This window comes from Martes martes (genome assembly GCF_963455335.1).
Source record: "Martes martes genome assembly, chromosome: 1".
NCBI classification, from domain to species: Eukaryota; Metazoa; Chordata; class Mammalia; order Carnivora; family Mustelidae; genus Martes; species Martes martes.
Genome location: NC_137888.1, coordinates 180,329,391 through 180,344,183, shown reverse-complemented (window position 1 = coordinate 180,344,183; position 14,793 = coordinate 180,329,391). Strand labels below are relative to the sequence as shown.

Below are 14,793 nucleotides of genomic sequence, written 5' to 3'. Positions count from 1 at the left end.
TGCCTAGAAAAGTAAGAAGACATGTCATGCATCAGAGTTTTGGAGGAGCTTAGCCAGAAGATCAGAGGTCTAAAAGTTCCTTCTTTAGAACCGTTGAGTATCACTATTTCTGTTTTATAAAAGCTTAATGATAAGGCAATACTTTAAGTAACTGATTGAATCATAGAAGTGATTCAATCTCAGCTAAGGAAAAAAAAAAACATGTTTGTTGGGAAGTAACACGTAATATTATTTACCTAAGTGTATGGAATGTTAGTTGGTCAAATATAAATATGTATCTGGACATAATATGTTTAAAGTGAAATATTAACATATTTATTCCAATTTATTAGACCTTAAGTTATTTGGAATTTATTTGCCAGAGTAGGTAAATTAGAGACATTTATTAACGTATGCTTTCCTGTTTCATCTTCCCCTAAGAAGATGATAATTTAGCTAATGATGCAACTGAACTGATAAAACAGGGATGCCACCAGGACGCAGAGTGTAGTGAAACAAGCTGGACTTGACTCCTAAGCTTATGTTACTCAGTCCTGTAGCCACTCAACACAGCTGCCTGTTGAGCACAGGAAATGTGGCCAGTTCGAATGTGATGCCCTTGGAAGTATAAAAAAGACACCGGATTCAAAAATTCAGTGCCAAGAAAAGAATGTTTGGTATTTAATTTATTAATATTTACATGGATTACAGGTTGAAGGGATGGTATTCTGGCTATATTGGGTTTACAGAAATACTCAAATTAATTTTACCTCTTTCTTTTTACTTTTTCAGTGTGACTACTAGAAAATTGAAAATTACGGAAATACAATACTTGCATTGTATTTCTGTTGGGCAACACTGGGCCCAGAGCAGGGAATTTTGTACAGCCTAGAGGCTAAGAATGTTTTAAATAGCTTTAAAAAAAAAGCCGTGAGAAGAATATTCTGCGATAAGTGGAAATTATATAAAATCTAAATTCTGGCCCCCTGGGCTTCTTGTTGGTAGACTTGCATGGCAAAAAAAAAAAAAAAAAAAAAAAAAAAAAAAAAAATTGTATCCCGTTAATATTACCACATTTTGAATTTTGTCAGTAAAGAAAAAAAAAAATCTGTGGAAATGTATTTTCTCTTCCGTTCTTTAGGTATCTACATAATATCCTCAATTTTGCCATTTGGCCCTCAATGCCAAAAGTAACTCATTGTCTGGCCCCGTAAAAGTTTGCTTCCCCCTAATCTGAATACTCAGGGTTGAGTCCTGGCTGTTCCCACTTAACTGCTGGGTGTCCTTGTCAAGTCCCTAACATCCCCCAGATAGTTTTGACATTTGTAATTGAGAATACTAACTCTAATTTCAGTGGTGTTACAGGATCAAACGAGAAATTACAGTCTTGGGACTTTGTAAATGATAATGTTCTATGCAAAGGTAGCCCATTTTTTGGAAGTGCTTTAACCTCAGTACCGAAAACATGACAACAACGAGGAGATACCGATTCGGGTTATATGGCCTTGGGCCGGCACAGTTAAGGCACACATGGCTTTAGCAAGATCTACTAAATGTGTATGTCGCCCTGTTACTAATCTTCCCTTCCTGTGCTCTTTTCTTGAAGTTGAACGAAGAAGACGATTTAACATAAATGACCGCATAAAAGAACTAGGTACTTTGATTCCCAAGTCAAATGATCCGTGAGTACAATTCCATGTTAATCTGTGTCGTATATTTTTTGGTACCTTAATGTTTATTCATCTGTTGCAAAAGTGCACAGCTACAGAAACTAGAGTCAAGAAATACCCCCTCTGCCTTTGGTTCCATGGCTGGTATATTTCCCCTCTCTCTCTTTTGGTTAGTCTCATCAGACTAAAATTTTGAGAGAAATCAACTGAATTGCATCCAAGGGTTACTGGACATCAGCTCTGAGCGTGGGATATAAGGAGGTGGCTTTCTGAAGTCTGAGACTCCTTGACAAATGATCCCCAAGCTGCCAGAAAAATTCTCTTAACCATTCATGCAGGACAGAGATTGCAGTAGTGGTTTAGACTAGATTTGCTGGCTCCTTGTGTGCAACTCATCCAGTACCGATGGGCCCTGAGAGCTGGTATTAGAGACTTCAAGTTTAACAATAGTCAACAGATAAAAGGTCAAAAATTTTTTTTTGAAAACGTACATGCCCTCGCTGTGTTTTACCAACCTGGAAAAAAGTAATTTTCTTCCTCTTTTAAGTACACGTCAGCTAATTTGGGTTTCAGCTTCCAGGCTCTGCTCACCTCCCACCCCTGTTCAGACAGATAACAGTTGTAAAGATAATTTCCCTACCAGCAACGTCAGCAAGTAGGACAACAAATACACAATTTTTATCCATTAGAAAGTGGCCCATTTGAAGTAAGGGGCTAGAGTGTATACATTTTAATGGCTCCCACAGGCATCCGATGAAATTAGCCTTTGAATATGACCTTTTAGCTACCTAATAAAATGTAAAGATGAAATCAAGCATTATTCATGCAAGGCTTATTAAATTTGCTATTCACATTATTGTCGGGGAATTTGTGACAAAATAAAATAAAATCATTGCCCATTGTAAGGTGGTTTTGATGGATGTTCAGGCACAATTTCCATCATCAACATTTTGCTTTCCCAGGTTTCAAGGAAAGCCATTTTGAAACTCAAAACATTCAGATTCTCAGTTCTGCAGCACAAATTTATCCTACTAAGGGGCTGTGACCTTCATTTCCTATAGTCAGTCTTGCATGATAGTTGAAATTGAATTCCCATTTTCCTGTTCTTTATCAGCTTTCACTTTTTAGCATATTCTTTTAAACTGTAGCATGTGAATCTCTTTAGCAACGTATTATGAAATTATGGGGCTGCAGTGAAAGCCTCTATTTGCATATCTTCTTTCTCTGTTGTATTAGAATACTTACGTGTTTATAATCTGAACTGATAATGATCTTTAATTGTAGGCATTGTTTTGAGATAAATGGACTAGAATCTCGAATGGGGGTTTTCCATACCAGTTTCTGGAACAGGCTCTGGGGCTGCTATAGGACCATAGTCCGGCTGACCAGGGTCTTGCCCCATATGCTCTCCTCCCCCAAAGCAGATCTGCTATTGTTGATTTCCATATTGGGGATCTTTTTATACTTCTGTGTGAAAAAAGGGTGGTTCTCTAATTACAAGGGAAAAAAAAGTTTGAATACCCTTCCTTTAAGCCTAAAAGCATAATTGATTGATTGGGTCTCACAAGGAAGCAAAACCTAATAAGATAATTGGTTGGAACAGTCACTTCTTAGAAACTCAGTAACTGCTTACATGTGTCATGGGTCGGTACAGGTTTTTCAACTTCACTGGCCTAGTTAAGGCATCTTTCATTATGGTTACATTTCTCTCTGGCTGCTAAAGGGTCTGTTACTCTGATCTCGGCCCTGAACATTAGACAAGTCAGTCCCGTGCTCCCCGTATCTCAGGACATCTCCCTGGGTAGCCATCTTCAGTGCTCAGACCCCAGGGATCGGTCCCCGGGAATTCTCTGGGGTCTGTAAGTCTGCCTCTCAGGGGAGGACTTCTGTTTTGTTCTTCATCTAATCCATAGGAGGATCAATTACTTGGTGAGTTGTTTTAATGACCCTCCATTCACACATCCTGGCTGATACTTCCGATCTTCCTCCAGCAGCCAGCCGTAGGTTGTGGGGTAGAAGAGTTTTCATCCGTGAAGTTGTTTTTGTTTATTTTTTCATTGTCCTTGTCATTGTCATCATGAACACTGTTGCTGAAAGAGCTCAGATTAATTTAAGGTGCCCCAGAAATACTACTTAGGTAATTATAATTTCATTCTTAATTATTCTTCTGCAGTGCTCTACATTTTTCAGCTCACTTTTACCTACATTTTAACGGTGTTCTTCATTTCCTCATATACATGAGTACATTACAGTTACAGTGATGAAAAACTGAAAGGCACCAAGCTCAGGCTGCCTGGATTTGAGATCCAGAAGAGTCCCTTACTAGATGTGTGATCTTGGGGAAGACAGTTGATTTTCCTCATCTGTTTAAAAAAGGCAAGGGTGTTCAGAATATTCCTTCCTAGTCTGGTTCTTTTGAGGACTCAGTCACATAAGAAGAATGACAGAATGGTTCAGTGCCTGGAGTCTGGAGCCAGATCCTCTAGACTTCCTGGCTCTGCCACTTCCTAGCTGTGTGACCTTGGGCAAATTACTTCACCTCTCTGTGCCTTTGTTTCCCACTCTACAAAATGGGGACAATATTAGTGCCTAGCCACTGAGGTGGTTATGACATGATCAAATGAGCTCTAAAACACCTTAAAAGATACCTGGCACATATTAAATGTTGTTTAAAGATAGCCATTGTAATTATTCTGTTGAACCTTTAACACAGTGTCTGCTGTTACTTGAATTGCCTTCTAGACTTTTCACAGCACATTCATCCAAGAGGCCTCCTTAGAGTTCAGTAATGTACATGCGAGGCTGTTCATACATATGTGGTATTACCATTTTATAGATGAGGAGATGGGAAGAGCTTAGAGAACTTGGCCGGGAATATTCATGAGAAAATCCAAGGATACCACTTTTATCCTTCACATGGTCAAGTAGTAGGATCTCACGGAATTTTTGTTTTTAACTGTAGCTTATTCTGCCTGCCTGAATGAGTTAACTTTGATAGTCCTAGAAACCTGTAACTCTTTAATATGGTTTTTAAGAATATCGATTTTGTAATCAACAGAACTAAATTTAAGTCCTGACCCCACCTTGTCGTAGCTCTGTAACAAGGGCATACTCCTTCAAACAGTGTCTGTTTCAGCCCATGCACTACTCCCCTCCTTCCAACATGCTTGTCTGGGTTAAGTAGGATAATGTCTAAGAGGTGGGCAGACAGTGTCCGGCACAGGACAAGCACTCAGTGAATGGTACCTCTCATCTCGCGTCATCGTTACGGTATCTTTAGAAATCGAATGCCCTGAATGATGAATTTTCATTGTGCCTTGAATCCCGAAAAAGGTTGTTTTCTTCCTCTTCGTTACAGAGACATGCGCTGGAACAAGGGAACCATCTTAAAAGCATCTGTGGACTATATCCGAAAGTTGCAGCGAGAACAGCAGCGCGCAAAAGAACTTGAAAACCGACAGAAGAAGCTGGAGCACGCCAACCGGCATTTGTTGCTCAGAATACAGGTATGGGGCATATGTTGTGAGGGGTTTGCGATATGTCCCTGACTTGGAGGTGGGAGGAAAGGGGATATAATGAGCCATGGGGGACTTGATTTACATGATCCTAATACAGTAGCTACTCATTATTTATGGATTGTCTCTTTGTGAATTTGCCACTCATAAAAATTTACCGTAAGCCCAAGATAAACACTCATGGCGCTCTCATGGTCATTCGTGGACATGGGCAGAGTGGCTAATCTGAGTTAAGGTTGAACAAGGCAGTGACCTGCTGTCTTGTTTTAGCTCACACCATAAGCATCCTTTTCATGGTCCTTAGTCCTAGGCTTTTCACATTTCTGTGGGTTTTATGGGTGAATTTTGCTGTTTAAAATGGTTCCTAAGAGTATTACTGAAGTTGTCTGGTGTTCCTAAGCATGAAAAGGCTGGGAGGTGTCTTCTGGAGATAAGTTTCCTTTGTAGGTAAGTTCCAGTGCTCTTGGCTGTGAGTTCCATATTAATGAATCAACATTGTGTATTACGGTGTCTTTAAACATAAAACAAGGTTACATGTTGACTCGTTAATGAAAATGTGACTAAGATACTCATAGAAACCTAACTCCGTATTTCCTTTAGAAGCAATCGTTTGGTACATACTAATTCAAGGTTCAGAGCATTTGGACTGTGGTAGCAAAATACCACAGACTGGGTGGCTTACACAACAAACATTATTTCTCAGAGTGCCGTAGACTAGGAAGTCCGAGATCAGGGTGCAAGTAGATTCGGTGTCTGGTAAGAGCCTGCTTCCTGTTTCGTAGACAGAGGCGGTGTCCCTGGGTCTTCACATGATAACAGGGGGAGAGCGCTCTCTGGTGTTTTTTTTAATAAGGGCATGAATCCCATTCATGAGGACTGTGCTCTCACACCCTAATTACTGCCCAAAGTCCGACCTCCAAATTCATCACCTTGGGGATTAGATTCCAACATAGGAATTTCGGGGTGGGGCGAGACACAAACATTCAGTCAATAGCAAAAATTATTTCAAATAATGAGAATTGAAGTTGTTAAATACCAAGATGCCTCAGTATTCCGTGGTGGTATGTAGCCCATGGTCAAAGCCTATGTTTATAAGGAACTTGGAGACATCCAGAAGATCTTATCAAGATAAAAATTTTAGAAGTCTTTGCAGACAGTGAAATTATACAGTATGTATCTTTAACTCACGCTACTTACTCTTGGAGGGAGAAATGCTAATTTTATTATGTGGAATTCATCTGTCATTCTGTGTACTGAGTAAACATGGTGGTATGAAGTGTGAAATGGGGCATTCCTTCTGTAGTATGAGCTCATGGTACTCCTCTTAGGCGCTCGGGCTCTCATGCTGAGGGTAAGGGCATAACCATAACATCCTCCAAAACTGTCTTGAAGAAGGCAAAGAAAAGTGGATTCCCAGCTCATGACCAAAGGAGTTGGCAAGAGTAATTTTCATTTACTTGCTGACCTTGAACACAGTCCACCGGTAAGAGACAACAGAGTATCTTCTTGAGTAGATGGACCCGCCTTTTACTATATTTTCAGGTTTCCAGTGCAACTGTTTGTGGCCAGCAAAGCCTGACCCTTCCAGACAGCAGTGTGTTCGATCTGGTGGTGTGAATCCTGGACACCCACCCTCTCTAACAGAGTAATTCGTTTATGATAATGGTCTCCGACCTTTTGAAAGCCCCAGAACATGGTTGACATTTCCCAATATCACTTCTCTCATGACGTGACCATGATCTTCAGCAGGGAGGCAGAAGACCATTCTCCTCTACGGGGTGCATTTTGGAATGTCCGCAGTGAAGCAGAGGTTGCATGTCATTTGAAAATCCTTTTTTTTTTTTTTTAAGTTTTTGTTGTTTGTTTTATGTTCGTATGATCCTAAGTAGCCATAGGTCCTTTTCTCTTGAACTTAACATACCCTTTTATAAAAGCAGCATATACTGATGTGTTATTTCTTTATCCAAATGTTAAAACATAGGAACTATTTTGAAGGAGAACTAGGTTTTGTTTTCAGCATCCAAACACGTCTCTTTGTGTAGAATATGAATATTGTGAAAAATATGGATTGGAAATGCCACGGTGACAGCATCATAGGTTTCTTCCAGTGACAGCATGAGACAGACTGTAGAACTTAACGCATATCACGGAAAACATTATTAATTAGGAAGGCCCTGCCACGCAATGAGCCTGAGTTCTCCAGATGAGACTTATCACATTGTTTAGAAATCTAAGTAATGCTTTAATCAGCTGATAAACATTTTTAATTAAGCAACAAGAGATCAGAGTGAGATGTTTGCCTCTTTTCATCCAACTTTTTTTTTTTCTTTTTAAAACAAACTACACGTGTCGGGGAGCTGTTCGTATTAGCATGTTGGTGTAGATTTACAATAGTGCATGTTTTAAGCTTGGGCCTAAGGGCTCCCTTTCATTTTCACTCCAAGTGATGCATGCAGAAATTTTCACAGAAGGAAGAGCATGAAGCCTTAATATCTTTGGAACCGTAATTTTATTAAACAGCCCAAGGCTTTAAAATGACGCCCGAAGAGACTTGTGTTTCTGGAGATTGAGTAAAGGAACATGAACATACTTGTGTGACATCTCAGGCTCCCGTCTCTTATGTGTCCGGCGTCCAGAGAATAATCTTGACTACACACTGGACATGACTTTTCAGGAAAGTGTATTTCTAGGCTTGTGGGCAAAGGTCAAGTGGCTGGATCACGCTGGGGGCTGCTTGTCCCTCCTTTGTGTGGCAAGGTGACTTCACATTTATATTCTGTCGTTATTATATTAGGGTACAACAAGCATAGAAAGAACACTCATTGAGAGTCATTTGGGTTCATTTTAGGAGGGTCCAGGGATACTCAGGGAGAGTGGAAAGAGCTTGCTTAGAAGACATTTTGCAAAGAGGAACCTGGAGAGGCTGTGACACTTGGAAAGTGCATTAGTCCGCTCAGGCCACTCCAACAAATACTGCAGGTCAGGTCGGGACAGGCGTCTCCTCCTTGCAGTTCTGAAGGCTGAAGCCCAAGGTCAGGGTGTGGGCAGAACTAGTTTTTCTGTACTTCTCTGGGAGGCTGCCTTTTGGTTTTCCAGGAAAGGCTTTCCAGGGTCTTAACCTAGGTGTGTCTGTGTGTCCTGATCTCTTCTTCTTCTTCTTTTTTTTAAATTTAAATTCAGTTAATTAACATATAATGCCTGATTGGTTTAGAGGTAGAGGTCAGTGATTCATCCGTCTTACATAATACCCAGTGCTGATTATATCACATGCCCTCCCCAAAGTCCCTCACCCAGTTACCCTATCCCTCCATCCCCACCCCTCCAGCAACCCTCAGTTTGTTTTCGTTTGTCTCCCTCTCTGGTTTCCTCTTGTTTCATTTTTTTCCCTCTCTTCCCCTATGATCCTCTGCCTTGTTTCTTAAATTCCACATATCAGTGAGATCATATGTTAATATCTTCTTCTAAGGACATCTGTCCTATTGGAGGTTGGATTAGGGCCCACCCAAATGACCTCATTGAATTTAATTGCCTCTTTAAAAAACAGCATCTCAAAACACACATTCTGAGGTGCTGGGGGTTAGGACTTGAACATATGAATTTTTCTTTTCTTTTCTTTTTTTTTTTTAAAGATTGAGAAAGAGAGAAGAGAGGGGGAGAGAGAGCAAGCGAGAGGGCGAGCACAGTGGAGGGGAGGGGCAGAGGGACAGCCTCTCGAGGAGACTGGGCATTGAGCCGGGAGCCTGATGCGGGGTTTGATATCCTAACCCTGGAACATAACAGATTTTTCAATTCAGTCCATAATAGGAAGGATGTGGAGAAAGTATAGAGAGAAATTATTCATCCTCCTTATAAAAACTTTCTTTTGGAATTAAAAAAAACAAACCATCCAAGCACAGCACTTCCCTTGGGCCTGGTAAGATGAGTTAGGCAACACTTCTCAAATTGAATTTCCTTGTATACAACTTCCACAAGTTTTGCCATTCCCACCCACTTTACTAGGTCATGATACCCTTCGTATCTTAGTAACTGGTTAGCTGTGCCCTAGGCCAGAGGAATACCTACCATTTCTTTGTTAGGTCCAAGCAACTTAATGAATGTTTAGGTCCTAACAACTCAGTTGCTATTTGAAAATACAAAACATATAAGCCAAAAGAAAAACAGCATTTTTATTTGATTTTCTAATAATTGTATTACCTACTAATGGGCTGTGTGTGTCTGTTGCACACTGCACAACCTCTCTAGCCGCGGACTCCAGTTGGACAGTGCCGTCCTCATTTCTCATCCCGTGTTGGTTTTCATGCAATTCTTACTTTTTATCACAGCGACCACCAAAGACCCGGCTTTACAATGATATGCGATGGAGAACCTCATGGTCTCAGTTTACCGCTGAGACCATGAGGCTTCTTGAGTTTGGTAGTTCTTGGAGTAGTGTGCTATTTCTCCAGTTATCTGAAAATGTCGCAGTGCCCTGCGAGTTCACTGCAGCACCCCTGGATATGTGTTCAGAGTTTAGGGACCCCAGGACTGTATTATTTACCAAACATTTTCTTTCAATCAGCTCACATTTTGAAATTTTATTTTTATATTTATTTTTATTTCTGTGTTTTAAAAATTTATCTTAAGGAATATGAACATCTGGGAGAGACAGCCTCTATATTTAATACCTAATGAAATCTGTGTAGCATTTAAAACTCATATCATGTACTACTGGTGGTTCCTATACTCTACTGGAAGAAATAGCATTTATTAATTGAAAAGAGCAAAAAAATTATTTTCGTAATTGATTGTTTTTTCCTCTAAGTGTCAGATTTTTTAAAGACTTTTTAAAAAAAGATTTTATTTATTTGAGAGTGAGAGACAGCACAGAGGGAGAGGGAGAAGCAGACTCCCACTGAGCAGAGAGCTCCACACAGAACTCCATCCCAGGACCCTGAGATCATGACCTGAGCCAAAGGCAGACGCTTAACCAACTGAGCCACCCAGGTGCCCCTATTACTTTACTTTTAGAGAAGTTTTAGGTTCACAGCACAATTGAGGAGAAGGTAAAGAGACTCCCCATATGCTCCTTGCTCTCCCACAGGTACACCACCCCCCAGTCACGCCCCCCACCACAGTGTACATTTGCTACAACTGGTGGACCTACACTGCACGACACCATCACCCAAAGTCCCTGCTTGACCTCAGAGTTCACTGTTGGTGTCATACAGCCTATGAGTTTGAACAAATACATAACAACACATATGCCCCCTTATAGTACCACACACAGTCCTTGGATTGCCCTAAAATCCTCTGTACTCTACCTCTTGAAACATCGGGTTTTCGCTTTCATTTTAGGAACTTGAAATGCAGGCTCGAGCCCACGGACTTTCACTTATTCCATCCACGGGCCTCTGCTCCCCCGATCTGGTGAATCGGATCATCAAGCAAGAACCCACTCTCGAGAACTGCAACCAAGACCTCCTTCAGCACCACGCAGACCTACCTTGCACGACGACGCTCGATCTCACAGACGGCACCATCACCTTCAACAACAACCTTGGCACCGGGACTGAGGGTAACAACCAAGCCTATAGCGTCCCCACGAAAATGGGATCCAAACTGGAAGACATCCTGATGGATGACACTCTTTCTCCCGTTGGCATAACTGACCCACTGCTCTCATCAGTGTCCCCCGGAGCTTCCAAAACAAGCAGCCGAAGGAGCAGCATGAGCATGGAAGAAGCCGAGCACGCTTGTTAGCAGGCCGTCCTGCCCTGCGCTTTCCGAAACTGCTTCCTTTCTTGATTCGTAGGTTTCATAATTTCCCCGAAGGGGGTTTCTTGATAATTTTTCCTTTAATATGAAAGTTTTTTTCATGCTTTATCAATAGCCCAGGATATATTTTATTTTTAGAATTTTGTGAAACAGACATATATATTCTATTTTACAACTACAGATGCCTCCAAAGTATTGTACAATGAGTGTACAGTATCTGCGAACTGAATTCACCCCGGACTTTAGCTTTCTGAGCAAGAGGATTTTGCATCAGAGAAATTTCTGTCCATTTTTATTCAGGGGAAACTTGGTTTGAGATTTTTTTTTTTTAATGCCTATGACATCTTTGGAAATTAAATGTAAAGTTTAATTAAAAGAATGTAAAGCAACCAAAAATTAAAAAAAAAAAAAAGGCAGAGAGAAAGAGATTGAGGAAAGAAAGGAAGAAATCCACACTAACCTTTTTTTACTTTGTAAATGTATTGATTCATTGGTACTGCCTTAAAGATCCAGTACTGTTCTAACAGCATTTAGTCTTTCTACTGCAAGCTATTTAAGGCAATACAATATTCTGTTTTAAAAAAGAAAAAAAAAAGTGCACCCAATTTCATGAGGATTGTCTGGTTAGAAAATGTAGTTGATCCCTTACTTAGGTGCAAGTGAAATTGAAGGGTTAGAGAGCGAGGCCCTGACACAGGGGCCCTAATCTTGCTGTCCTTCACTCTGTGCTCTGTTACAGTTTTCCTCATCAGTTAGTGTGATTCAATTTTCCATAAGATATATTTTATTTTGAAAGGAAATGAGTGTCCTCTCATGTAAAATATTGAGGAGCACTGAAAGTTGTCCTTTTTTAAATTTTTTTCCTCTCTCTCTCCCATTTCACTTTTGATAAAACCAAACTGGGCACATTTCTAATTGGCTTTCCTATTTTTATTTTTAAATTATGTTTTACTGTTCATTTGATTTGTACAGATTCTTTATTATCATCGTTCTTTTCAGTATGTTTGTATTAATTTGTAAGAATATGCATCTTAAAATGGCAAGTTTTCAATATTTTTACAACTCACTGGTGGTTTTCCGCATTCTTTGTACCCACGTGAAAGAAAACTTTTATGCAAGGTCTTGTGTTTAAAGAGAGCTTTGCGAATATTTTGTATATTACCGTCTCACTTGGAACTGTTTTTTTCCACACGTTTAAGGTGTAGTATTAATAGGCAAAAACTGGCTTTCTAGAGAAAATAAACTTACATATTTATTTTTAGTGATATAAAAGTAGCAATATTCTTGGAGACTGATCATCATAGCGTTGATACGCCCATTATGGTCATTTAAATTGGGGTTTATTTCAGCAAACACTTGCTGAATTTTTGGAAGGAGAGAAATAACTGTATTGGCAAATTACTGTTACTGGGTAACAGTGTTTCAACAAGCAGCAAAGTTGTAAGTTAGTTTCAGTGCATTATCTACTTGTGTGGTCCTTTGCAATAACAGTAGTGTTACATGTAATCTATCTGGCCTACGTGTTTTATACAGCTGACATATGGTGTTAAGAGCCAGGCTGTTGAATGGAATTTCTCAGTAGCAGCCTACAATTGAATAGCAAGTGGCATAAAGCATATCCATTCAGAATGAAGTGCCTTAAATATAGCAGTAGTCTTTTTTGGACTAGCACTGACTGAACCGTAATATAGGAGACAGTTTCAAGATGGTATTTTTCATATTAAATATATTTTAGTGACAGAGTGCCAACTTTTTTCATCAGGAAACCTTATTCAGGAGGTTTTTTTTTTTTTTTAAGAAATGAGTTTAAATGTCAAATACGAATTGGCGGATGGATATTGGAGGGTTCAAAGAGAAAGTGTGATTGTCAGGTGTATGAATGGATGGCTTCCGTGAAAATAATCAACTGAATAGTTCCCATGCACGTCGGGCAATGAGAATCCTTGGAAACATTGATGATGCGATCAGTTTTATAGCTTTATTACCGAAGGGGGTAGGGAAAATTAATTCCCATTCTTTCAATCCCCTTAATTGTATAGCTCTTTTCCTAGAATAGTGATGCAAATCTGCATGAACAGCTAACTGTACCATAGTGTTCACTGATACAATCATAGCATTGTCTATTTTTCTCTTCATATTTATATGGGGGGAGGGGAGCTGGGTGCAGAAGTCAAAGATCGCGATGGTATGATGCTTGTTTTCTTTAGCTGATGGTGAGGGTTCTTGAAAACGGAGCAAGGTTGACGAGCCCCTGGCCCAGGGAATATGGCCAGGGCTAAGTGACCTTACACAAAGCTCTGTTAGAGGAAGCATGGCATCTCGTACCACTGTCCTGACTTTCGCAACTCCTGAGCTCACTGCCACCTGCTTCCCCATCCCCTTCTTAAGAGACAATTTCTGGGAGTGGCGGGTGAGGAAGCCCAGGAGAATGCTGCAGCCTCGGGGGGTGGTTTTATTTATTTATTTTTTGCCAAATCGAGTGTGGATTTGTTTTAGGGACTAGTTAAGCCAAGAAGCGGTGGTTTGGGGTCGTCGTTTGTGACCGCGAGAGAATGATCCACACCACTCCCCCCGTCCCTGAGAGCACACTTGTGACTCGGGGTTGGGCCTCCGTATGGAGTGACCAAAATGCCAAACTTGTCCACCTGCCTCCGGGTAAGGCCATGGAAATACCAAACCTTTTGACTTTGCCAAAAACCCTTACAACCAACCTGGTCATACACAGGATGACAAAGTTCTTTCTGGTTGTTTTTAAATAATAAAGCAATAAGAACAAATAAAATACATAGGAAGTTAAGAGATATAAAATAAAGCACAAAGGAATGCACTTATTAATATTTTTTAAAAATGCACTGGGGAAAAGTTGGTGTTGATAACAGTATATTAAAAGACCCTATTTCTTGAAAAAAAAAAAAAAAGACAAATGACTGTCTCTTGCGGACGCTTGGTACTGTAATGTTAATAATATAGTCCCCTGCTGTTGGATGCAGCAATCATTTCTGTATGGTCCATAGCACTGTATATTATGGATCGATATTAATGTATCCAATGAAACAATTGAACTGTTGTTCTTGATAGCCTCATTAAAGCATTTGGTTTTTCACATAGTGGTGGCCAGTTGTTTTTAGTTAATGACAATTTTGAGTATTGTTTGCCTTATCCAAAATGGTAGTGCACATTTTCTTCTGATGGAACTAATAACGAATTGCAGGAAAAATTTTAAAATGCCAGTAAGTACTTTTTTTGTTTGAAATGCCATTCTAAGATACTACTTTTTGGTTTTCAACATTTTTGATTATGACTTGCACTCAGATGAACTATAATTATACAGCTTCCCCCCCGCCACCTCTGAATTTGGGGGAGATTTTAAACTCCCAGATGCCAAGAATTCATTTTAGATACAGGAGTTTTATTTAACATGTTTTAGTGAGAGGTGGCTTTATAAGAAGAGAAATTGTCAGAGAAGCCCTTGCATATTTACGAAAAAGACATTGGGTTTTTAAAATACAAATTTACAATAATGAAAGCTTAATATACCCAGGTTGCCAGCTCCTGGCTGTATTTTTTTTAAATACAGCACTTAAGAATCATTTGATAAATGTTGGATTTGACTTGGGAAGTGTCAGACAAAACATGTCTTTATTCCCTAGCTAGACCTTAAACTTCTGCCCTCTTTAAAAAATATTCTGGTTTAACCTCTGGAGAAAACGAGCAAGAAACTTCCCGTAATGCTTCTGACCTGATTGTCAGCTTTTTGTTAAATTAGATTTTTTTTCTTAAATTGTAATATACAATAATCAAGCCCTTTCTTTTTCAGAGTTATTTGAATTATTTATATTTCCCATAGAAAAGTGATAATGTGATGCCTTAAAAAC

The 14,793-nt window shown here is 39.7% G+C and overlaps 1 protein-coding gene across 20 annotated transcripts in view; it reads left to right on the top strand.

The window, feature by feature from the left end:
- MITF (melanocyte inducing transcription factor) overlaps positions 1–14,020 on the top strand; it is a gene marked incomplete at its 5' end in the record, with an annotated part of 220,641 nt that extends 206,621 nt beyond the window's left edge. For all 20 annotated transcript variants that reach the window (XM_080822814.1, XM_080822803.1, XM_080822800.1 and 17 more), the window contains 3 exons: positions 1,586–1,661; positions 5,008–5,155; positions 10,499–14,020. In XM_080822814.1, coding sequence (XP_080678940.1) covers positions 1,586–1,661; positions 5,008–5,155; positions 10,499–10,903 — 629 coding nt within the window. In that variant the 3' untranslated portion in view covers positions 10,904–14,020. The remainder of the gene's footprint in view (positions 1–1,585; positions 1,662–5,007; positions 5,156–10,498) is intronic.
- Between the last annotated feature and the right edge of the window lie 773 nt (positions 14,021–14,793).